General features: G+C 40.9%; 1 protein-coding gene across 4 annotated transcripts in view; it reads right to left on the reverse strand.

Moving 5' to 3' along the window:
- Positions 1-9674: 9674 nt before the first annotated feature.
- Positions 9675-27300, reverse strand: part of DNTT (DNA nucleotidylexotransferase) — a 212132-nt gene continuing 194506 nt past the window's right edge. For all 4 annotated transcript variants that reach the window (XM_039482983.1, XM_039482981.1, XM_039482982.1 and 1 more), the window contains one exon: positions 9675-10094. In XM_039482983.1, coding sequence (XP_039338917.1) covers positions 10008-10094 — 87 coding nt within the window. In that variant the 3' untranslated portion in view covers positions 9675-10007. The remainder of the gene's footprint in view (positions 10095-27300) is intronic.

The following is a 27300-nucleotide window of genomic DNA, read 5'->3' on the forward strand; positions in this document are numbered from 1 at the left end:
CTGACCCCGCAGTAGGATCTGTGTTGGTGGACTTTTGTGTGAGGTTATTACATAGGGGGTCAAAAGCTGTCAGCCTCCACCCCAAACTTTTGGAGTCCAACTAAAGTCAACAGGGCTCCATCCAGGGTCAAAACTCAGACCATGTTGACCAGATTGAAGGCTGGGGCCTAAATTTAACACAGGATTCTATTTTTGCTTACAATGGTGTAAACGAAGAATAACGTCTTTGAACTTGGTATTGGTATACAAGCCTAAAACCAGTGCAGGATAGGAAGCAGTTTACAGAATGTATACTTCAAATGTTAACATACATGCTATAAAGGTTGATAGTTGACCCTCCAAACAGTTGGCACTATTTTCTTTTCTATATTATACATCATCCAATTTACAATCAAGAGCTGACATTGAACCAGTAGTACTGAGACCCATTGCAACAGGAATACAGCCTACATTACTTGTATCAATTTGAAATTACCTTGTCTGCTATTTTATTTCTTTTCGGTGTTAATGAATAACCTCCTAGCAAGGAAAAGTCATTGCAGATGAGAGAAACTCAGTACAGAAGAGGTATCAGGTATGTGCATGTATACCAATGAGTGAATTAGGGGGTCCTCCACTCCTCCTAACACCTGTTGTAAGTGGGTTTTTGTTTGCTTGTTGTAATGAATGGCCTTGAGTTGCCTTTAGATGAAAGTTTATCCCATATGATATGAAAGCCTAATGGAAAAGGAGTTGTAAAGCTTATTCCTTCAAGAAGTCCTTTTGAACCCTCATGTTGTTTTGGGCAGACCAGTCTGCAAAGGGGTAATATATAAATAAAGCGTGTGCTGACTACCCCTGGGAGAGCCAAGTTCTAGTTTATGCAACATTTAAAAGGTAACTTTGTTATGGTTTTCTTTGTAACTATGTTGTTTGCTTAAATACCTACATGAGTAAGTGAAACTAGTAACCTTAGTACTCACCCATGGTGTCTTCACAGCTAGACCTCTCTCACTAATGACAATGATTGGCTGCAAACAGTAGTGGTTTTAGCTGAAGAGTATTCTGACCTTTGACTTCCGCTCAATGAACTCCTGGGACATGTAGTTTATTAGTCAGGCAATGTAGATTGTCCATGTAACCAGTTAAAATTTAAAACATCTTAATTTATTGGGGAGTATTGAATTAAAGGATGGAGTTAGATTTTCTGCATTGTCTTTTACACTTACAGACTGAAGATAGAATTTTTTATTTTTTTTAAATGAAGGATTTTCAAGAGGACTGAATGAAGTAGAACCTTTTCTAGTAGTGCTTTGACATTGAGTGAGGTGATATTGGAACAGAAAGAATTTGACTTTAGTAGACAGCCTTAGGCCAAAAAGTATTATGGATTGATCTGTGTTGTGAGTGATTAGGGAACTCCTTGAGCATGAGCTGAGAGGATGGTAGTAGAAGGATGTTGTTTGTTTTATATAATAAAGGATTTCTTATTAACCCTTGCTCATCCACCAGGCAATACTAGCCTCTTGTGTACAATATAACAATCCATAACTGGATTGGAAAATTATGGAGGGGAGACTGTTGTGTGGGGTGGAGGAGAGTTACCCTTTTTCTCAAGAGTCAGGTATTAGTTACAGCCAAAGACAGGTTCTTCTTAACCGCTGAGGATAGGATAAGAAGCAATGGGCTTAAATTGCAGCTAGGGAGGTTTAGGTTGGACATTAGGAAAAACTTCCTGTCAGGGTGGTTAAGCATTGGAATGAATTGTCTAGGGAGCTTGTGGAATCTCCATCATTGGAGATCTTTTTAAGAGCAGGTTAGACAAGCATCTGTCAGGGATGGTCTAGATTCGGGGTTCTCAAAGTGGGGGTCAGGACCTCTCTGGGGGTGTGAGGTTATTACATAGGGGGTCAAAAGCTGTCAGCCTCCACCCCAAACCCTGCTTTGCCTTTATAATGCATTTATAATGGTGTTAAATATATAAAAAAGTGTTCTTAATTTATAACGGGGGGTTGCATTTATAATGGTGTTAAATATATAAAAAAGTGTTCTTAATTTATAAGGGGGGGTTGCACTCAGAGTCTTACTATGTGAAAGGTGTCACCGGTACAAAAGTTTGAGAACCACTGGTCTAGATAATATTTAGTCCTGCCATGAGTGCAGGGGACTGGACTAGATGTCCTCTCGAAGTCCCTTCCCAGTCCTATGAGTCTATAGAGGGTTCTTGAGGCCCCTACAATTTCACACTGCAACGGTTAAACCTTCCATTGAAAATAAATGGAACTGATCAAACTGGGAATCTGATAAGGGGAAAGGGTATGATTTACTAATTTGTATGCACGTATCATTTCTGTATCTGAAGTTAGGAATATTGATCATGTATCTACTACTTTGGGTGACACCCAGAACTAGCCCTTCAGGTACAACAATGAAAAAGCCAGACAGGGCTGATGGCCCAGCAGCAAAGACAATGGACTGTGAACAATTTAGTATTTCTGTGGATGCTCCAAACAGCCTGCAAATAATGGCTGATATGACTCTGCAGAGACATGTGACTGAGTCACCTGGTACCGGACCCCACCTTGGAATGTTTTTCCACTGGAAGGCAAAGGGTTCCACCACACACAAACATTATATAAGGCAGGGGAGTGACATCATCATGGTTCTCCTCTGCCTCGTCGCCCAAAGAGACACTGGGAAACACCTGGAAAGAAGAACTGAACTGGAGGAAGAAGAGTTGAGCCCAGGCTGGAAGGGTGTCTAACCTGTTAGTAATAATACCTGAAGTTTCAAGCTGCAGGCCAGTGCAGCTGGCTTTCAAGAATCTCTGTAATCTGCCTGAGATAACATTTAGGGTGAGAAATTACTATCTGTAGCCAATTTCATTAGTGAATCAAGCTTAGCTTGCGTGCTTTGTTTTATTTGCTTAGTAATCTGCTTTGTTCTGTTTGCTATCCATTATAATCACTTAAACGCTTCCTTTTATAGTTAATAAATTTGTTTGGTTTATTATTAAACCCAGTTTGTGCAATTTCTAACTGGGGCGGGGGGTCAAGAAGGAGAGGGAGAGAGTGAATTTTATGAGCTTGCACTGTGCAGATTTTTCTATATAGTGCAAGACAATATACCTTTGGGTCTGCACTCCAAGGGAGGAGGGCACCTGAGTGCCAGGGCAAGTCCCTTAAGCTGAGTTTTCCCAGAGTTGTTATCAGTGTCTGTGTCTTTCCGCTGGTAGGTATGTCCTTGCCTGTGTGTGTGCTAGAGGAGGCTTAAGAGCCTGACTCAGCAAGACAGGTTAAAGGGGGCCCATGCTGGCAGAACAGGCAGCCTCAGTGGTATCTCTGCACGTCAAATGGCACCTTGAAGGGGGGCAACCCATCACAGAGCTGAACAGTGCTGTTCCTGAGGAACTATAGACACACTGTATCTGTGCAAGCTGATCAAAATAAAAGGTGCCTGATGCACAAATGCAGCCAGGCAATCACTAGTTCGTCCATCTTATTAGAATGATTTATAGTAAAAAAAAAAACAAAACTACACCTCAACTAATTAGCTGCCCTGCATCCGAATTACAAGTTATTTACTGCCAGTGAGCAAAACCAGTAGCAGTGGCTGATTTTGGAATATTATTGTACCAACAGCCATTCAGACAGAAGTTTGTCCTTGCAAAGCTGTCCAAAGCCTCAGTCTTTATTTCTTTATGGGACTCTTCATTGTCGTCACTGAACATTTTTGCCCCAGGAGTATATTATTTTAACTGCAGCTGATGGAACAAAGTATGCCATGGGGAGAACAACCCATATACTCTAGGTGGGAGAGTCCATTTCACACACGTACAGAACTCTGTGAATAAGAGGAAAACCTCCCGTAACCTAAAAGTATAATATTATCCATCAGTTCTGGCAGAAATGAAATCAGGGTTTGAGTACAATGTAAAACACAACTTTACAGAGCTCAGGAAGCTGAGGCATGGGACTATGCAGATTTTTATTTAAAAAAAAAGATTGTGTGTGTGTGTGTGTGTGTGTGTATCCATCCACACACAAATTATGGATAGTTCACAGGATTCTGACAAGTTAGCAGAACAGTCTCAGCATCAGAAAGCTTGTGCACTGCTGAGTTTATTTATATATAATGTAATCTGTACAAAGAGCTATGTTGTCTGTTTTCAAGATTCTGTGGAGAGTCATTGAGACAGCCAAGCTCCTCCTACATCATCGTAGATTGCTCGTTCTGGTTCTCTGGTGCTGTTACCTATAACCTAAGTCAGACATACCCTGATATTGGTCATTGCTGTTAGGATAGCTTTAAAAGGATTGAAAGAGACAATTTGGAGCAATAACTTACTTTACAATTATTTTTTCTTCATATATCTGTCACTATAACAGAACAATGTGGGAAATGAAACTATGTTTATTGCTGGTAAACATTACATCAGATATTCCTGGATATTTGACAGTCATTAAAAATTATCTGAATTATATTAAAATGATTAAATGTATAATGATTTTACTCTTATTTTAACTTTGCTTTGTAAATCTTTTGGTTTTCCCAGAGGCAGAGTCACTGATCAACTGTTAAACCTCAGAAGCTTATAAAAATTACTATCCTTCTCCTTTCCCACCCCCTCTTCCCCAATCTCCCCGCCCTTTGCCAAATTGCTTTGGCATGGAAGCAGGGACAGACATTTGTAAAACAACCGCCAGGGACTCTAACACTTGATTAGTGTGGTATGATTTGTTTTTGATGAACCTATGTTACTCATGATTTATCACTTTATTTTTTTCTAGGTGCTTAAAAAAATAAAGCCTATTAATCACCCTAACAATTTATTACATATTACGATTACTGATCTGAAATTCTGTCTTCCCCGCTTCCCTTCATAAACACAGGTCTACCTTTTTAAAAGCGTTTCTCCTTTTCCAGTCCCCTGGGCCTCCCCTGTCTGTCATGAGTTCACAAGAATTATTACCAATGGCTCCAACAGTTCCACTAGCAGGGAGATGGCAGCAGCTCGTCTTGATTAGAATATGTGATCTAGGTTTTGTTTTCTTTAACCTGTTCCATTGTGATTCTCCCTCATGACCTCTCCCTTTCTTAATTGGGCCCTTAATCTTGTAAGGTGCTGAGCATGGGTGGTGGGTGAAACTTCCCCTGGAGGAGGCTAGCTTCTTGTCCCACTTCTTCCGCTCACAGCCCCGCCCACACTCCACCCCTGCCCTGCCCCTGCCTGCAGCTGATTCACCACTCGCTTTTTCACATCCCTGCCGCAAGGTCCCCCCCTCCACTGACCTCCTCCCCTGCTTGCCGCCTCACCCCCACCAACAGCCATGCTCGCTGCTCACATCCTCACCCTGCTGCTGCCCTCCTCCATGAAACTCTCCCCTATTTTCACCTTAAAGCACTAATAACATTCCCCAAGGGAACTGAACAGGCAACTGCTAGAGATCAATTGCCAGATGGATTTTCCTCTGTGTGGCAGGAAGTTTGGTGTATACAGTATAGAGAGAGAGGAAAAACCAGGGTACCTGTGCTAAACTGAAGTCTAATCTCTCCTTTTGAAAAAGTGTTTGTCATTGACAGCCTGCATTAGGGCAGTAGTTTAATAACTTTTCTTACACAGAATTCCCTGCCAGAGTTGTTTACTTTAAGTGGGTTTGAATAAAACCACTAGATCAAGAAATAAACTCACTGGCTATGTCAGCTCCTCCTTGAGCGAGGTTAGACAAAAATACTTCTGCTGGGTACAGAGAATAACTGATGGTCCTTTGGAAACTGTTTTAACCCCAATAACACATTTTCCTACAATATAAAACCCAGCTGAATGTGGCCAAAGACTTCCTGGGCATTGGCAAATGCCTGTTAAATGGCTTCATTACCACTTTAATGGCCCTTTAACAGTTTCAGTGATCTGCTACTACTGGTCTGGAAAACTTTTTTACTTGTGTAAAGTTTCTCAAGGATGAGGGACCCTCTCCCCTCACCTCCTCACTCCCCTGCCTGCAGCTCACGCACACACACCACCCTGCAGGGATGGCGGGTGAGGAGGAGCACTGCAGGCAACTGCGGAGACCTCCGAAGGGGGACGGGGTGAAGTGGAGTGGAGAAAAGGAAAGATGAAATAGATTCAATGTGTGTAATGGCTGAGCCATTGAATTGCCCCATGTTAAGTATTCTCACACCTCTTGTTAAACTGTCTGTAATGGTCTATCTTGATTATCACTACAAAAGTTTTTTCTCTTAATTAATTAGCCTCTTAAAGTTGGTAGGACAACTCCTACCTTTTCATGTTCTCTGTATGTGTATATACCTCCTCACTATATGTCCCATTCTATGCATCCGATGAAGTGGGCGGTAGCCCACAAAAGCCTATGCTCAAATAAATTTGTTAGTCTCTAAGGTGCCACAAGTACTCCTGTTCTTTTTGCGGATACAGACTAACACAGCTGCTACTCAGAAACCTAACAGCACATACTTCATCTTCTGACTTCGCCCCCACTTCTCCTACTAGTTGGGCCTAGTTGCTGCCTGAGGTCCATTGTAACTCACTTTTTCTGAGCCTCATCCTTCTGCCATTGCAACCATTTAATGTATGGTACCACCTTAAATGTTCTAGCTCACTCCCTAATTTATGTTGTCCTGTGTTACAAGAAGGTGGACACTATGGTAGTAATTGGGATAGCTGCTCCTCATATACAAGTGTGAATACCAGGTATTACCTTCTTCATATATCTGAAGGCCAGAAGGGACCATCATGATCATCTAGTCTGACTCCCGTATCACTGAAATCAGAGAACCTCGCTGTCATAAGTAGTTAGTTAAGGGTTAAGTTCTACCTGTAAAGGGTTAACACAGACCTGGTGAAACACCTGACCAAAGGACCAATCAGGGAAGAGAATTTGAAAATCCCAGAGAGCGGGAACTTGGGTCTCTGTGTTCTTTGTTCTGTGTTCTTAGCCGTCTGGAAGTACACCAGTCAATCAAGTCTGCTCATCTCTCTGAACTAATTTCTTCTATTCAAGCTAGTGAGTATTAGAAGTACTGGGTAATTTCATATAAGAATCCTGTGTCTGCAATTCTGTGTGTTTGTATTGATTATTCGTAATTTTGCCTGTATTGTTTGTACTGAGGAAAAGGGAGAAATTTCTCCAGGGATTAATAAGATTAGACCCTATGAATGTCTATCTTGGATTCATAGAGACTGTGTATTTTTTTTTCTTTTTTTATTCTTTTAATAAACTCTTAAGTTCAGGACTTGGTTAAGTTCCTTACCTGTGGATTCAGGGGAAGGAAGCTAGGCGCCACTCTGTGGAGACAAGGGTTGTCTCCAAGCAGAGAAAGCAGGGAAGGGAGAGGGGAGTGAAAGGAATCTTTCTCCCTCTGTGATTTGATCTGTGCTTCCCCAGGAAAGTCTCTGGAAGGAGGAGAGGGAGGGGGGAAGTGGGCTGCTTCCCTGTGTGTAGAGATTCAAGGAGTTTGAATCAAGGTATCTCTCTCTCCGGAGCAGGCTGGAGAGAGGGAAGAGAAGGGAGGGGGAAGGTTCCTCCCGTATCACTGAAATCAGAGAACCTCGCAAAGGAATTAGAACCTCACTCAAAAATAGTAATTTTTGTAACTCATGAATTCACTGTGAATCTCAGTTATTTCAGCTTGTCATTTTTTGCAAGAAATATATTCATTTTCCATGTACCAAATGATAAAACGTCTCAGAAAAAGGGAACCAAACTGATGCTATGTTTTCTTCGATGTTAGGGGAGCTGTAGTGTTGCCAACCTCACCACTGGAAACTCATGAGTCAGACCCCCAAAAATCATGAGGTTAAAAAAAATCCTTATGATTTTTAAACCAATAAAATATGGGGTCTATTTCTCTTCGGGTTTCTGAACCTTTAAGATGTTCTCAGGTCACACATGTGGCTGACAGCGGGAGCCCCAGTATCCTACTGTCCCCTTAAGGAGGGGCTCTTGCTGTCAGTCCTGTCAGCTCCAGGGCTGACTGATAACGGGAGCCCCAGCCACTAGGGCTGGCAGCGATTTCTCAGTAAAATTATTAAGCCTGACTCATGATCTCAGGATAGAACTCTCAAATGTCAGGATTCTTTTTTCAGCATGGCTGGGGAAAAAATCCTGACATTTCAGAATTCTATAGCAAGATAATGACTCTATTACCCGGGGTTCTTTCAACCCAAAGCTCTTGGTAACTTTTACTCTGTGTGAGGTGGTGTCAGGAAATAAATCAGGGGAGACACGGCCATCCGACCGATAGATGGCTGGCACAAACAGGACAACACAAGAGTGCTTTCACGTAAAGCTAAACTTTACTTAGTCTCAAGCACTTACACACGTCTGCAACAGGTTAGTAAAACACCTCCAACTCTTGATAATTACCAAAGCTGAGTGTGGCTCTCGAGTGACACAGCGGCAGGCTTCCAGTGGCCAAATCTTCCGTCTGCCGGTGGGGATTGCAAGATGTATCCAGAGGGAGAGTCCAAACGAGTCCAACTACCTCAAACTTTTTCCCCTTATTTATACAATAGTAATAGAATAACATGTCCCTTAAAAAAACTTATTAAGTAAGCAGTTTCAATGGTCAAGCAAGAGGTTCCTTCTGATTATTGATTAACCAGGTGTGGGTTTTTCCAGAGTTTGCAGCCTTGAGGCCCCACTAGACATTCCTGGGGACCCTGCTCCTCTAAAATGCATGTATCAGCAACTTCAACACAATTCTTACCAGGAAGGATGCGGGGTCAAGCTGCCCTTTCTGTGGCACCCCAAACCCCCTCCCCTCCTGCCTTGGTCAAGCTGAGACCGCTGACTAGGCTGCCTTTAGCAATAAGCCATAGTCGTTTCAGGCACTTTACTGGTTTGCCGAAATCTCCCTGTACAATTCAGGCTTAATTTTACTTAGAAATCACAAGAGTTGGCATGTCTGCTATAACTCCATTTGACATACACGCTTCTCCAGGTGACATAACTGAGAGAAATGCATATGCAGGCAAGATGGGAGTTATCAGTTGCAAAGACTTCTTTATGCAGAAACCAGGATGTTAAATAATTCCTCTTGTGGTATGAAGTATGCAGAAATGGCACAATCCTAAAGTATAATTTCTGATTAATTTTGCCCTGAATTAAGAATTGTATTTAGATGAGCAACTGTAGCTTTTATTCTCTTGCACTAGGATTGAAAAATCCCATTGCTGTTTAAGTGTCAGCATCATGATGCAAAACACAATGGAAGGTGCTTCATGTATCAGCATGGTAATGCAGAAAGCAGACTTGTCTAGGAGAAAGCAGACTTGTCTGGCAGAAAAGTAATTTTGGGTGTCAATATGTTAAACTCTATTGGGAGGATAGGCAGAAATGAGATGGAGTGTTGTCATGCTGGAAGATGTTGACAGGTGTTAAGATGGAAGGTGCTAATTGGTGCTATCAAACTTGTTGCTTGATCTATAAACAATTGCAGAGGTGCTTGAAGTGGTGGCTGTACTAATCACATGGCAGAAGCTCCATGTGTCCACCCTTTTGGTTTTCTGATTTCCCCCCAAAATCAATAGGGTTGAAGCCATTAGTACCTAGAACATTGCCTGAAATGTGGCAGTCAAAAGATATTGTGTCACAAACAGCGAAGAGTAGTTGAGTTGACTGTAAGTCCACCACGAGCTCAGCTAAGTGTACATTTACACTCTGACTCACTGCTGCAATACTTTATAGTTTTATTCCAGTGGTTATAGTGCAAATCCATCAGCATAAAATTGGAGTAACACTGTGGTAACTCAAGCTCTGCCTACTGCACAGCTCAGGAACAGAAGCTTTCGGGGCTTAAATAAGTATTCTTTCTAGGAGCACATAAAACATCAATATCTATAATGAATTCTAACTAATATTTTCATCACTAATTTTCTTTATAAAGACACATTTACACTTGTCACATAGATAGCTAATTCAGAAAGATACTACAACGATGAGCACTAATAAAAACTGTAAGATTACCACAGCTGTGTACTGATGAAAGAACATTGGCAAATCTTTTTACGCATTCCTTTCCCATGGTTCAAGGTAATCCAAGCCAAGATGTGCAAAAATTTCTTCCTCGCTTTTGGCTTTGAGAAATATCCTCTGCAAAGGGAGGGGGGGAAAGGTTAATATGATCATTTTTGATTATTTAAATTAATGCGTTTGCTTTTTGAAACTTAGGTTAGTCATTTTTTGCCTTCTCCACCCTCACTCCCACCCATAAGCAACTCTTTTTTCTATTACCACATCAATCTGCACAGTGATGACCTCAGAATGTGGGAGACCGTAAGCAGAATCATTCCTTATCCTGCAGAAGTGGAGCCAAACTGCTTGTTGCTTTCAACCCCAGTGACTAGTTTACATCTTTTAGTGCTGATTTACATTTCAAGGCTAACTGCATAAGGATTAGGACTTCATTTTTTAAATGAAAGTTAAGGTTTTCCTCCAGGGTTGACTTTCCTAATAAGCTCATCAGTGTCATATATATGAAAATAGCACTATTCTCAAAAGATATGTTCAAGCCAATTCCACACAGTTACACTAATTATGGGCAAAACTCAGCATGTCAGAGCTTTAATTCCATTCCTTATTACAAGAAATGTCATGTGAAAATGAAAACTGGCTGAAAAATTTGTGGACTATTAGCTACAGTTAGAATTTTTCCCCAATAAAGTTGTTACCATAAAATTCACATTTGCTTTCACATATGGGTATTTTATATTGTATTGTAACATGCTGGCACAGAAACCAGGAGTAAGCATTTACTCTTTAAAGAAAGAAAACTAGAAAATCTGACAGCTAAGTGGTATGGACAGCTAAGTGGTAGTTGTGTACTGTTTTCATAACTGTGGTGCTGAATCAGTTAAAGATACAAAGCTTGCAGTGCAGATGAGCATTAAAATATAGTGTGGACCCCATCATTTGGAGGAGTTTGGAAGTAGGACAGGTGTTCAGTGGGTTACCACTATCACCTGGGAGTGCTGTATAGTTCAGATGTGCTTCAATCAGAATCCCAGATCTGAACAACCTCAAACTTTGGGTCCATTAAGAATCCAGGGCCAGATTCTCTGGTTCACCAAGTTCACTTTGCAGGGCAAAATGAACTTAACCTGGCTGGAGAACATAATGGGGGGAAGGGGCACACAGGGGGGTAGGGAGGAAAGACTAGGACGAGATCTGGGGAAGAGAGGGAAGGGTAGGGAGTGTGGAAGAGCAAGATTTCTCCACATCTGGATTCTTTGCTCATAAAAAGGTTTACCACCATCAGCACAGTTTAAAGCTAGGCCTATGCAACTTTCAGTCATGCCAGAGCCAGGTAAAACAGAATCAGGGACTACAATAGGGTCCCTGTCAGCCCCACCCTTTCTGGTGCCCAAGCTTTGCTCAGTGGAGAATTGAGCACCCAAACTTGAATGTGTTCCATATTTCAGTTGGGTCCTACCTTCAGCATAGATCCAACTGAATCAAAGTCTAAATGCAACACTTTCATTGTTGGGGTGTTTGAAATTAAGATCTGGATCCAATTTTTGCAGCTTGGGCCCATATTTCATTGACACAGATCAGCTTCAACAGCCAGGTCAGTCAAACTAGCAACTTTCTTAACAGCTATTTTGCGGGACTACAGAACAGAATGAAAGACAGTTCAATGGTTCTAGAAAGGTTATGAGGGCTAAATCAAATGGCAGAAGTTAGACACTTCAGAATGAAATTATAATCCTTTAAAGTTCCAGTGAACTCAACAGGGGAAAAGATATGTGGTTCCCATTTCACGGTTTCAAAATTATCAACCTACTAATAAGGTATTTATGTGAAGTTCCCTCAATATGCAGTTGAACCCATTTAAGGAACCTAAGTCATTTCTCTCTCAGTAAATTACTGTCACGTTGTGCAACAGTGTATAACATGTGTTTAACATTTTTCTGAACTGGCAGCATAAACTCATCTTAATGTGCAAATATCCAGACATTGTAATTAACACTCATTTATTCTCTATTAAATAAATAGCAAGTATTTATTCTATATTAACTATATATAATTTTGAATATAAAGATATTTTTAGAAACTGTGCACAAAATTTTATAGCCAGATCTCTTTAAACCTATTTACTTTTTGTTAGTCTCTACTTCCCTGGTGCAGCCTGTCTACACTTGTTCCTACTAGGCATGGGATCTACTTGGTTAAGTCATGTAATCCAATTATTTGGGATTCATATTCCATAGTTACTGGGAATTTGTGTACCAATTGCACTGCACTACAGGCCTGATCCAAAGCCCATTGAAGACAGTGGCAGCTTTTCCACTAGCTTTACATTTGGCCCTGGTGTAAACAGGTGTAGATCCATTGATTTCAATAACGCTTTCCCCAGTTTAGACCTAGTACTATGTATATTGATGGTTCATCATTTGTACATAATGGTAACAAAACTTCATAGGGTATGTAGAATTGTTTCGCTCGTAACATAACTACGTATGTCTAAGGAGATATCCATTGCAAGTAAGGCACAGGGAGGGAATGATAGGTCAGTGGTTTGAGCATTGGCCTGCTAAACCCAGGGTTCTGAGCTCAATACTTGAGGGGGCCACTTAGAGATATGAGGCAAAAATCTATCTGGGGATTAGCCCTGCAGGGGGTTGGATTAGATGATCTCCTGAGGTCCCTTCCAACCCTGATATTCTATGTTAAAACTCAAGGGAAGGATTGGCCCCTTGGTTCAGAGATGTCTTTTGCTCCTAATGGAAGAAGCTTGACACTCATTTTTGTTTTAATAATAATAATAATAATAATAAGCATGGAGTCCTGATTTTTAATGGGGGAGGGGGGTTGTCCAACCTCCAATTTTTGCATGTGAAGTTTATAGCATATAAAACATCCAAACACTGGCAAGGTGCCCACAGGCAAAGAGTTGGAAATCTATTTTCTACAGTATAAATATGCAGCAATTATCAAGCATCAATTTTAATTATAAGTTAAAAATTGTATCTGCAATAACAGAGGCGACTTTTCAAACACAAGCCCATTATGTTCCATTACTTTTTAAATTTAGTTTAAATCTTATGTTCTGAAATAAGCAAGAGACAGACAAAAAAAAACCCGTTAGAAAAAGATATTCTTTCCCATATAGGGGGAAATGTAGAAATGACAGAAAAGACAAAATCTAAGAAGACAACAAAATGAGAACATCCTAAGTATCCCTTAAATCTTCGCCCAATACTATAATGGCATCCCAGATATTTCTTCTCCAGAAAATGATATATTACAACTGAGTTACAAAACATCAGGGTGCAGCCTTCCAAAACTGCAACACATTTCCAAGCAACAGCACTACTTTCTGGGCTGCTGCAGTACTTCTGGGAATAACATCAAAAACCTAGTGACACCTACCATCCACTATTATTTGGAATGAGGGAGGGTAACCAACTAGGTATTCTGATAATCATGGTAATTGGAGGGACCCACATTTTCCTAAGCCTACTTGTCTCCTTTCTCTCTTTATTGAGTTATTTCTAAAAGGCAGGATTTTGTCACTCACTTGTGGATAATGGAAGAGAGGAAAACATGAATGGATCATGGCATATCTGCAGAACGGTCTCACAACAGATTAAGATGATCAAATATTAATTTTTACATAAATGCTGAGTGCACTGTGTTTTGACTGTATAATAAAGATTTTTCAGTTTAACAAACTGCTAAAATCATCCAATTAAAAAAATCAAAAAGCAGGCAAAATAATGATATTTTCCCCCCTCCATGTGGGAGGATGGGACTTGGATGATTTTTTTTTAAAACATCCATGAATAATTGCAGAAACCCGAGATGTGTTCTTAAAATGTGTGGCCATCTGTTATGGATGGTCTTTAATGGAAGCACTTCATGTCTTCTGGACCTCAAACTGCTTGCCATTTCCGTTGCACAATAGAATCGCACTTTTAAGTTTGTTCTCTCACCCTACTTACAGAAATAGCATGTTTATGAGTACTACTCATCTCATTTGCTTGACAGGAATTTTTTAATACAAGAAGTTGATGCTGACAACTGTTCTTAGCAGCTACAGCCCATGTCTCTAAATGAATCTCTAGTTGGTACCTGCCAACTACTTTAGCTGTCTGAGTGGTATTAATGTAAATCATAACCTATTATGCTGCCTCTTTGTCAATCTGTACTGAACTAATACAATGATGCATATTTGATTATTACAATCAGCAAACAACCCTGTTCTTTTCCTTTTTGTTTCTCCCCTACCCCTGGGTCTACCCTCTCCCCCCCCCTCCACCCCCCCCCACACTCCTTTTTGCTCAAAAGAAGTAAATAATGAACTGCCTGTCTTCTTGTGAATTTTTTGCAGCTTTTTACCAAAGTTCAACAGAACCAAGCTGCATTCCCACTCAATCATCATCATCAATTAAACTTACAAAAAACAATGGGTTGTAGCAGCTCGTATCTCTTGCCTCTTATCCCATTTGATCAATTCTGTTATTCCAGTGGATGGAAATATTAAAATTGTGGTTGCAAACATGACCATTAACTACACTTAATGCAGATTAATCTACCTTCCAAATGTTTTCTTGTGTGAATTGCTACTTCTTATTTTTCATTTTGGCATTAATGATCAATAAGATCTTTAATAAATTGTGAAGCACTATTTGATGATTTCCTAATTCCTGATTCCCAAAGTTCAATCAGATGTCATGCTATTTTTATTATTACCTTTTTAAATCTCATTTAATTCTATGAAACCAGCTAGACAAAAACATCAATATCTAAATAAGAATTATAGTATTAGTTAAATAAATCATATGGGTGTGCTGCTTTTGGGAATGAGAGGCAATTTTTGCAGGGGGTTATAGGTATCAGTTAAACAACATGAAGAGTTATAAAGCATTCTGGTTCTTTCCATGTCTGTGGCTCACAGACTTCCTTCTCCCATTTTACAGAGAACTTTTGTGTGTAACATTAACCTTTTTTTGTCCAGTTTCTTGACTAGGCCAACACATATACAGACCTACTAGTTCCTCAGCTGGGGTGACCAGACAGCAAATGTGAAAAATTGGGACGGGGGGGATAGGAGCCTATATAAGAAAAGACCCAAAAATCAGGATTGTCCCGATACAATTGGGACATCTGGTCACAGGGGCGGCTCCAGGTCCCAGCACGCCAAGCGCGTGCTTGGGGCGGCAAGCCGTGGGGGGCGCTCTGCCGGCACCGCGAGGGCGGCAGGCAGGCTGCCCTCGGCAGCTTGCCTGAGGAGGGTCCGCTGGTCCCGTGGTTGGTCCTTCTCGAAGCTGTGGGGGGGGCAGCGGCTCCGCAAGCAAAAGCAAGGAGCGCAGCCTGCCTGTCCGTTGGGGCGGCAAAATGCCTAGAGCCGCCCTGTCTGGTCACTCTATCGTCAGCATGTAAGGGGCAATTCATCCAATACAATACAGGTAGAAGGGTAAGACGGTCCAAAGAAAGCAGAGATTGGTGAAGATCACCATGTGGAAAATAGTTTTTATACAAATAGAAAGCAAAGGACTTTCTAAAATATTCAAATTAAAACCAGCCTGTAGATACTGTCCAATAGGTCTAGTTCATAAGAAACCCCACAATTACAGTTATACTAACCTAGTTAGACGCTTGTATGAGTTACTTTTTAAGAGTGCAAGTTTTGTAAAAGGGTTTAAGGCACAACCATATAGTGTTGTCCTGGAATATCCAGCATGAGATTATGATTCTTTACCTGGCCTTCTATTTCTAATAGGTTGTAGTCATTGCAAAAACACCCTGATCTGTCAACTGTGTTCACTCAGTTAGCATTCAAAATAGACACAAATTCACATCTGTTCCATGCAAACCTACCAGTACATCTCACTATTATTATAAATCACTTAGAGTAAAAATACTGAATTGAGCAAAAGAGGTACTAGAAATTTTTAAATAAGATAAACATCCCTCACTATAGGACTTTACCTCAGATTGTTTCCCACCTCAGCGGTTCAGAAATGAGCTTGTCTGCCACAACTTAACTCATAAAATACCCACCTAGCACTTACAATTTCATAGCACCCAACAGACATCATCTAATTAATAAAAGTGGATTTAGTTCTTGCAAAAGATTTCAAACTCACAGCACTGGAAAGTGAGGTCCTCAGAGTAAGCTCTCATGCATTCCCCACTTACGTTCCTTAATCCTGAACAAGAGTCATCTGGTGGAAGGATCAGCTGTTCATTTTTTCTGTACCCATTATTTAAATAATTGGCTTATCAGGGGTACTGCTAATTTAGATGATACTGCCATCCATGATGAGGATTAGACCCTAGTTCCTTAGGAAATAGTAGACTAAGATCACCAGCTTGGTTCACATAGGCCACCAAAAAGCCATCAGCTCTCATTTTAAATTACACATACTGCCCCTCACCACTACCCTTCAATATTATTTGGGAGTCTCATACTTGATCTTGCTCTGGCTTATACAGCCAAGATCTTTCTCAGAGTGAAGCATCTGGTCCCAAACCTCATTTTTCCTACAATTAAGGTAGCATTGGCTGTTTAGCTGCTGCAACTATTAGTCCTGTAAAAATGCAATGGGCACAGTATTGATTACATTATCCCATGGAACGTATAAAATATGGAGAAGGTGGAGGCAGATTGCCAGCTGGGATACAAGACCCCTTGAGGCCCTAGGCTTTGAGATCTATAAAAGATCTGGTTCTCACATACTTGTTTTTACTGAGCAGACTGTGGAGGAAAAACAGAAAAAATATTTTTGAGAATAGTGTAACAAATTGCAAAGAAAATATGCAGTGTTTGGCCTAGCTTTGACTTTTAGGTGTGCATCAGAGAATATCATGCATGTACTCATTCCAGTCTTCCCTTTGTATCCCAAAATGCTTGTATATTCTGAAATGAGAAACTCTTGCGTATAGCGTTCTTAGTGATTTTCTCATTTAAACCTGATTTACACTCAGTAATTTTTATGTACAAGGTGGTATGTGACATCTACCTACATTAACTTAATTAGTACACATTTTCCATTCATTTTAAAATTATTAAAAAGTTAAATTTAATTGGCAGCATAATTACTACTATTTTTACAGTATTTTCAATATATTGGGTAAATACCAGGCAGACAATATACTCATAACAGCTCCAGCACTACTTGAGTCATCACAGTGGGAGTAAGCAAGACGGTAACAAATGAATAGATAGAAAAATGTAGATGGATCGCCATTTACAAACCTGGGAGTCTACTGCTCAGTGTGCCTAGAAATGAGCTATTTTCAAACCAGTTTTGTCCCATTTTCCCCTTTGAGTATGTCTACACTATGAAATTAGGTTGATGTTATAGAAGTCGATTTTTAGAAATTGATTTTATACAGTCGATTGCGTATGTCCCCACTAAGCACATTAAGTCCTCACTACCATGGCTAGCATCGACTTACGGAGCGGTGCACAGTAGGTAGCTATCCCACAGTTCCCGTAGTCTCTGCCACCCATTAGAATTCTGGGTTAAGCTCCCAATGCCTGATGGGGCAAAAACATTGTTGCAGGTGGTTTTGGGTACATGTCATCAGTCGCCTCTCCCTCTGTGAAAGCAATGGCAGACAATCATTTTGTGCCTTTTTTCCTGGGTTACCTGTGCAGACGCCATACCACAGCAAGCATTGAGCCCACTAAGCTCACCGTCACCACTGTTGTTATGGGCAAGTCTACTGTGGGGGTTGCTGTGATCCAAGTAGCCAATGCAATCATTGATGTTCTGTTATCAAGGGTAGCGACTCTGGGAAATGTGCGGGCCTTTTTAGATTTTAGGTGCATTATATTTCTGTCCTTTGTCGCTGGTGAAGAAGTCCTGCAGCCGTGCATTCCAGTCCAGTTGGTGCTGTAACACCCCATAGCTCTTCTGTGGTTGACACGTGTAACAGCTTCAGGGCTCTTGCTCTTTTGCTTTGGCCGAGGTACCTTGCCCTACACTAGGACCTCCAAGCATTTGACACAGAAGCACCTGCAGCAGCTGACATTGCTACACAGCAGCAGCTCCTTGCCTTTGCAGCAGTAGGACTGGCACTTGTCCTCGTCGGACATGTAGCTTGGCAGGGGGTTCTGGGAACATCTTCCCTGCCTGGCTCCTAGCAACCTCCAGGGCATGGTGTACGGCTCCACCACCTCCCCTCCAACTCTGCTCTCCTGCTCCCAAGCGATAAGCTCAGGCGATCCGTTCTGGTCCTCCTGGGTGCTGCTGGCAGACGTGGTACTGCTGTTCTGGGAGGACTCCTTGGAATCCTCCTCAGTGAGGTCGATCAGGGGCACCAGGACAGACATGGCCATCCTCCTCTTAGAGCACTGAATGGGAACCAGAGACTCCAGGTCATTCCCTTCTTTAAGTTTCATCTCATGGAGATTCAGTCCTGCCTGGAATATCATGCAAGCTAGAGGCTTCTGCCTCAGGCTGCTCTCCCATCTGGCAGCACCACGTGGTTACACCCACCTCCGCCTACCGCTTGCTCCCATGGCTCATGAAGCCTGGACAGTAGTAAGGAGCAGTTCAACTATAGGCTGAGCAAGTGCAGAATGGTGGTAGAATGTGCCTTTGGACATTTAAAAGCTCACTGGTGCCTTTGGTCAGACCTCAGCGCAACCAACATTCCCATTGCTATTGCTGCTTACTGTGTGCTCCATAATATCTGTGAGAGTAAGGGGAGATGTTTATGGTAGGGTGGGAGGTTGAGGCAAATCACCTGGCATCCGATTTTGAGCAGCCAGACACCAGGGCGATTAGAAGAGGACAGCAAGGTGCGCTGCGCATCAGAGAGGCTTTGAAAACCAGTTTCATGACGGGCCAGACTTCAGTATGACAGTTATGTGTGTTTCTCCTTGATGCAAACCAGCCCCCTTTGTTGATTTTAATTCCCTGTAAGCCAATCAACCTCCCCACTTCGAAACAAAGTAACTATTGTTTTGAAACCATGCATTCTTTCTTTCTTAATTAAAAAGAAAAATGAGATAACGGACAAGGTAGCCTGGTTGGGGTGGGGGAGGAGAGAAGGACAAGGCCACATTGCTTATTGTAGCCACACTAAAAATCAAACTGTTTGAATGACAGCCTTCTGTTGCTTGGGCCATCCTCTGGAGTGGAGTGGCTGTGGAACATGGGGAGGAGGGTAGGCGGTTATACAGTGGATGTAGCGGGGGTCTGTGCTCTTGTCGGCTTTCCTGTAGCTCCAACAGATGCTTCATCATGTCTGTTTGCTCCCACAACAGCCTCAGCATCATGTCCTGCCTCCGCTCTTCATGCTCACTTAATTCTTTCCTGGCCTCTGCCGGGGCGGCTCTAGGAATTTGGCCGCCCCAAGCAGTCATGCCTGTGGGAGGTCCACCCGAGCCGCGGGACCAGCGGACCCTCCGCAGTCATGCCTGCGGGAGGTCCGCTGGACCCGCGGCTCCAGTGGACCTCTCGCAGGCATGACTGCAGAAGGTCCGCCAGACCCGCCTGCCGCCGTCCCGGCAAAATGCCGCCCCAAGCGCGTGCTTGGCGCACTGGGGTCTGGAGCCGGCCCTGGCCTCTGCCACAGAATGCCTCCATGCATTAAGCTGTGTCTTATCAGTGCGGGAGGACTGCATGAGCTCGGAAAACATATAATCGTGAGTGTGTTTTTTTCACCTTCTAATCTACGATAACCTCAGGGACAGAGATGATATGGGGAGCGTAGAAACATTCTACAGCCTACGATTCTGGGGCGATGGCATGGTCACCTGTGCTGCTGAGTTCGCCATGCTGACCAAACAGGAAATGAAATTAAAAAGTTCCTGGGGCTTTTCCTGTGTACCTGGCTAGTGCACTGGAGTTCAAAGTGCTGTCCAGAGCAGTCACAATGGAGCACTCTAGGATAGCTCCCAGAGGCCAATACCGTTGATTTGCATCTGCACTACCCCAAATTTGACCCAGCAAGCTCGATTTTAGCGCTACTTACCTCATCGGGGAGGAGTACAGAAGTCAATTTTAAGAGCCCTTTAGGTCGATGGAACAGGGTTGGTTGTGCGGACGCAGTCATTTTTAAATCGATCTAACACAGCTAAATTCGACCTAACCCAGTAGTGTAGACCAGGCCTTTGGGAAAACATGGTCACCCTAGGATACTATAATGCAGCTCAAATGTATCTTGCACAGCAATTTGCACACCCTCTGTCACTTTACTATGGATATATCTTCCAAGATATTATGTCAGTTTGGTCCCTTTACAATATCTATTCAGAACTAAACAAAGACCTTGCAGTCTTTGAGATTTGAAACTACTTATCCAGACGTGAAAGGCCAGTGCATTAAATGGCAAGTTACAGGAGTAACACACTGACATCTTCCAAGATCTACAATTTAAACATTAGACCATGATTGATTGGTTAGAGCAAAAGTGCAAGGCTCTTCGGTTATTTGTTCTCTATTTGCCCTCCCTTGTCCAAATAGCATCCTCGCCACTGACAGACAGAAATATAAATATCTATAAATTATCTATTCACTCACTGCAATTCTCATTTAAGGGTAGCAGGGCTACATGAACCAAAGCACAGTCATCCGGTGGAATCAATCAAGATGTCCTAATAAAAACTGGAGTCTGGGAACTGGAGTAATTGTAGATTGTTATCTGAAAACATCAGCTCAGTGTGCAGCAGCAGTCAAAAAAGCTAACAGAATGTTAGGAACCATTAGGAAAGAGATAGATAATAAGACAGAAAATATCATAAAGCCACTGTATAAAGTCCATGGTACGCCCACACCTTGAATACTGCATGCAGTTCTGGTCACCCTATCTCAAAAAAAGATATATTAGAAATGGAAAAAGTACATAGAAGGGCAACAAAAATGATTAGGGAGTATGGAACAGCTTCCATCTGAGGAAAGACTAAAAAGACTGGGACTGTTCAGCTTAGAAAAGAGACAACTAATAGCAGATATGATAGAGGTCTATAAAATCATGAATGGTATGGAGGAAGTGAATAAGGAAGTGTTATTTACCCCTTTACATAACACAAGAACCAGTCGCCCAATTAAATTAACAGGCAGCAGGTTTAAACAAACATAAGGAAGTACTTCTTCACATATCACACAGTCAACTTGTGGAACCCGTTGCCATGGGATGTTGTGAAGGCAAAAGTATAATGGGTTAAAAAAAATTAGATACGTTCATGAAGGATAGATCCATCAATGGCTATTAGCCCACATGGTCAGGGATGCAACCCTATGCTCTTGGAGTCCCTAAACCTCTGACTGCCAGAAGCTGGGACTGGACACCAGGGTGTGGATCGCTCAATAATTGCCCTGTTCTGTTCATTCCCTCTGAAGCATGTGGCACTGTACACTGTCATAAGACAGGATACTGGGCTAAATAGACCATTGGTCTGACCCAGTATGGCCATTCTTATGTTATTATGACTATGGATGCAGAAAAACAAGTGGAGCATTATTATTATACTAATCAAATGGAAACCTAAGTAATTGCCAAGGGTAAACAATACCAAAGGCTAACAAGAGAGCTGAAATGGCCAGTTTCCTACAGTCATAGTCTAACTGGCAAAATAATATACTTAATTCACTTTGGCACTTACCAAATTAAGCATTCAAATGTGAGATGTATTTGCTGTAGAAAGAATCACAGTAAAATACACAACTTGTTAGGGCACCAGCTTATTTCTCATCTGAATGTTCTTTTTTTACTTTTGAAATAAATTAGGATGCAAGATCAAACTTTCCAGTCAGAAAAAAAAAAAAAACTTTGAAGGTCCCAGTCAAACTGTATGAAGTCTGACTGGTAGGTATTTCTGACCAGACCAAATGTTTATTGTAACAGGCAAGTACTCATAGGCTGAAGTTTTTTTTAAGGTAAGTAAGATGAACTAAGGGAAACATGGTAAATGAGAAACATAAGTACCGTGGATGCAGTATCGATGTTATAAATAATAATGATAGTGTTTAACTGACTTCAGTTGCCTTTGCCAACTAAGCCATCTTCACCAAGACTACTGATGAAACACACCAGCGAGTGTAGATTACACTAACATTCTAGGACTCTGAGGAGCCATTTTTAATTAAATCAGCCTTTTACAAACGGCTTCCCTTTTTCTCCAAAATATGGCATTTTCTTCAAATCATTCTAGTCCCAGGATGAAGATTACTCCATCTTGAATTTTCCCCTTGTTGCATCTCTTTCTATTTCCTGTTGGTTTCTGTTTGCCCCTTCCCCACCCTCATCCCAGTATCTCCTTCCCTCCCCTGCCTTCGGAGAGTCTCTCATTTCCTAGATCCCGTTATTTCTATCTTTCTATCTCTCCAGCCCTTCCACAGTTGTTCTTTCTCCTCTGCAAGGCTTCCATATATATATCTCCCTTTCAGTGCTGCAACTGGTTTTATTTCCAAATTAAAATGTACTTAGATATATTTGTATTAGTAGAGAAAGAATCATCTGCCTTCCCAATAAAGATCTTTCACTTGCTCGTGCGTTCATCTATGTTAATGTGCAAACACTCTTGATGAGCTAAGGCACTGAACGGTGTAGAAGGGCTGATGATTTTTCCACAGGATAAAATTTCTTTTCTTTCACTTATGCTTAAAAAAAATCCTCCTGATGAAAGACTCACTTGATACTTGAACAGTATGTGCAAGCCTCAGACTGCACCTATGATTTCTTTACTTGCTTCGGAGATTTTTAAAAACATTATGTAATTACTTTCAGACCCACACCCCTGTGTATCACCTCAAAGGAATTCAGATATTTGACTAAAAAAAGATTCTATTTTATTGCAGGAAAAATATTTGGAAAACACCTTGTCTTCAAAAAAAAAACAACACTGATGTCTTTATGTCCTGTTATAGCTTTTCTAGTATTTTTTTAAAATTGCTGCAGCTCTCTTCAGCATATCCAGTAATTACACTTTATGAGAGTAGGGTTATGGCAACAATAAAGTGGCTGCCTCAGACCACTTAACATCTGTAAAAATCTTAGAGACATCAATAATGGACATAAGAAAGTAAGCTTCAACAGGTGCAAGAGTCACCATTATCAGTGTGCTTATCTGAAAGAACAGAGAAGACAGCCACTGTCAACGTTTTTCTAAAAGGTAACTGCAGTTCATAGATTTTTTGCTTGATGTATTGTTATTAAATGTAATATGTGACATTAGCCGAAAGCAATTTCTTCTAACCCACAAAAGATTGAGAAAGAAAGAAATAAACACTCTCTCAAAAGCCCAAACTTAGTCCCTTTTTCATTTATCAGACTTTTAAGGAAGAGAGAGTATTGGGCTTACATATCAAATTCTGCAAAAACACAGATGAGATTTGCTGGAGGGTAAAAGTTAAAAACAGACCAAGAAACAGACACTTTTCGATTATCTTAGCAGTTAACAAAATTGGGTGAAAAGTTTCACATATAAAATTAAACCAGCATCCTTTTGGCCCCTTTTGTGGGGGGGGGGGGAATAATTTGAGGGTTCCATTTTGCTAAGAGGATTTTTGCCTACCAGAAATTAGAAACAGTTCTTGGGTACAAACCTATTATGTGTGTGTGTGCACGCACGCCAGTTATACTAATGCAATTCCGGTTATTTCATATTTTGAGAGCCAAATGAATGTTCCCAGGATTGACAATATACAAATCCACTAGACAGAGAGAAATAGAGTACAGTAAAAACAATATGCCACAGAGCAGTGAAAAATGCTCTCTCATGTAAGAAGTTATGTTTTGGGAGCTGGAAGGCAAAAGATCTTGATTTCTGTGTCTTTCTTTTTGGAGAAAGAATCACAAATGGAGCACGATGAAGGATAGCTTCAAGAACAACAGTGAGAATGGAACTGTTATAATAATTTAGTTGCCTACCATGGACAACACTGTAGCAAGGAGTATATAAGGGGAGATCGGACAAGAAAATAAGAAAAAGTTTGTACATGCATTTGGCTTTACAAAACTGTAGATATGGAGTAGTCAATTTTTTTTTTTGCCAAGGTCCAAATTTCTTGGTCAAGGTATAGTCAAGGTCCAGACTCCAGGGAAGAAAATAAAAACAAAACAGCAAATAGTAAATAAAAAGATTTTGTGGTCCAGTCAAAAGCATCTGGTGGTCCGGATTTGGCCCACGGTCTGCCTGTTGATTACCCCTCACTTGGAACAACAGAATAAAAAAAAAATGATATTTTCAACATTTCTTGCTTTACACTATATATGAATATTTTTTAATTCCTGTTCCAATTTTTTAAAGAAAATACAATCAGGCTGCTTTTCTAGTCATACAAACTTGGTCAGCCTAAAAAATTACAGCAAAAAAGAAAAAAATGACCCACGAGATAAGGTATCAATACTTGCCATTGTGTCTAGTGGTGAAAAAATTCCCAGAAGAGATGCAGATAACAACAAACTGTTACAACTACATGACATGATGTAATCACAGATTGCTGTACCCCTTGTAAACACTTGTCAAAGGGAAGCCAAAAATTACACTGCCACCCATGTTTTGTCATTGCAAAATAATTAAAAGTCAATTAACTGGGAAAAATGTGAAAGCCTTTTTCTTTAGACTGCCATGAACTGCATGGCCTTTTCGTGAACCCTAGCAAATAAGCCTCCTGAAAGCCAGTAAGCAGACTTCTGCTGTTCACCTCAGAGGCCTGTTCTGCATCACAAGCCCCCATTAGGCTCACAACCAAGAGCAAGCATGAAAACCATTAAACACTGAGGTGACAGAAAAGTCAACCTCTGGCAAGAACAGTGTTCCTTCAAAAAAAAAAAAAAAGGTAATGTTCCAAGCCAGACCAAAGCATAGAGCTGACTAGGAGGTTTTAGATACGAGGAGGCAAGCACTACTGTCAAACAGATTGACTCTGAAGGAGTACCTGAGAGAGAAAAGGAAGGGTGGAGAGAACATATGTTCAATATCTGCTGCACACACTTCCCGTTCCCAGAGAAGGGTCACTTGGAACAGAGGCAATCAGGCTATATGGACCGAGTGATAAAACATTAACCAAAGTCCACGGCACAAATAATTGGACATTCCATTTATTGACATTCAAGTTTTATGAGTTTCAAAATAGCACTTTGGAATGATTATTTTCTTGTTGAATATTGATTTCAATTAAACTTATCCTAGACTCAGGAGCCTGGGGAACTTGAGTTCTGCCCCCCCCCACCAAAAAAAGCACTTACGAAAGACTAACATTAATGAAAAGTTCAAAAAGGGAGAATGTTAGTAAGAGAATACAATAGGAAAAAATTTGGACTGAGGAGGGCAATACTGGGGGACAGATTAAATATAAACTCATAATACACAGCTGTGGCAAAAAAAGTAAACTATATGTAACTATACGCCCATAGACACAGCCCAGTAAAGCAATCATAAAGAAGTAGTAATTTTTCTATATACAGTGGATTTTATTATACTGGGAACAATTATTGGCCTCTAGTGTGTTACTATGTCATTTCACAAGCCAGTGAAACACAGATAATGAGCTGGGAAGGTAAGACTAAAGAAAGTAGAGAAGATAGCCTAACTTCAAAAGGTTTAGCGATTCAGTTAGATGCTTCCCAACTCCTTGGCTCAGCTATCTATAAGACCAGACTAGAATCTCATGAAGCTGGACATTCACAGTATTTTAGCATGTCTACCTCGGCTTCCAGATAAAATCAAGAAATGATGGGGTGGACACAATAAATGATGGGGAGGGAAGTGGAAGAAATTTCTTCACATCACAGGAAGCGTTCTGTTACAGATTGGACACAATATGCATATTCTATCTGATTGTCAAGTATCAGAGGGGTAGCCATATTAGTCTGTATCCATAAAGTCCAGTCTTTAAGGTGCCACCGGACTCCTCATTGATTCTATCTGACTGGGTTCATTAGCCCTAGAAGAAAGGGTTATATGCATGGTTCAACTCTGCAAGGTGACTCTGTAAAAATAGCATTGTGGGGTTGTAAGTTTATCGTGTCTCAATCTCTTCCAGCTCCAATATGCTTACTTCACAAGACGTTTTTTCTCTTACTTCCCAGACCTGAAGAAGAGCTCTGTGTAAGCCCCAACACTAGTCTATCTCCACAGAAGTTGGTCCAATAAAAGACATTACCTCACCTCATCTCTCTATTATCCTGGGACCAACACAGTTACAGCAACACTGCATATATCCCTACAAAGTCATTCTGGGATCCAAAAGTCAAGCTGAGTTTTGCTTCTTGCATGTCATCACCAGTAATATCCTGCAGACCAAACAGTGCCCTTGCTGACACCTGTGAATTGTTAACTAAGCCATGAGCTGCACCTGTGCAACAGCTCTGAAGGTTCTAACCTACATATCTTAAAGAAACCACATGAGAGCACTGTATGAAAACTGTAAAATACTAGAAAGTAAATGATATCAAGAAGGGGAAGACTGTGTTGATCAAACATGCATCTCAGCAAATTTATATTTTCCTAACCCAAAGGGCAGTACATTTGGGTAAGAATAAGGATACGTTTCCTGATGGTATTATTATGAACATTTGTTTATGGCTCCCTCATGTATAACTGAAGAGCTTCCCTGGATATGCAGCTTCATGCTGCCTTCTACTTAAGCCAGAGCCTATCAGGCATAATTTGAACCCTAGACTATCATGCTCTTTGAGGCAGAGACTAGGATTTCATTTTATGTTACGGTGCTAGGCACCTGTACAAACCTTAAATAATAATATACTGAAGAGGGGTGTAATCCTACCAGCCATAATCAGATAACATTCCCACTGACTTCTATGGCAGGTTTTGGTCATAGAAATATATGGTTGGTCATGACCACCTACAAAGTTCCTTCATGTCTATGACTCCATTTTCTTCCAGAAGATGGATGTGAGATCTCCTCTAGCTCTACTGTTCAGATATCCTTAGAGCTGAAGGTTAAACTTTGGAAATATGGCTCATGTAACCAGCTACCATCTTTCCTTTTACTTTTAAGATACTGTAGTTTTGTGGTAGAAAACAATCAAGTCAGAGCTCCAACAAAGTTAAGTTTGACACAGTTTTACTCTAGTTGCAAATGACATAAAATTATGTAAAGCAATTATAGAAAAGTGCCTTCCAACTTTCTATGAAGTGCAAGTTTTAACAGCACTTTCTGCAAGTCATTATTGTTTTTCTAAAATGGTGATTAAAGCTTTGTAACAATTGGCTAAATCCTCCTCTTCAGGTGTGACTGTAACAAATACCTTCATAATTAGAACCTTCTTCAGCAAACTAAATGACTCATTCCTTTATCAAACTGTAGATATGTTGTCAATACCAGAAAAAAAACCCTAGGAATTAAAAATAAAGCTCAGTAAAATGATT

Source organism: Mauremys reevesii, linkage group 7, assembly GCF_016161935.1.
Source record: "Mauremys reevesii isolate NIE-2019 linkage group 7, ASM1616193v1, whole genome shotgun sequence".
Lineage (NCBI taxonomy): Eukaryota > Metazoa > Chordata > Testudines > Geoemydidae > Mauremys > Mauremys reevesii.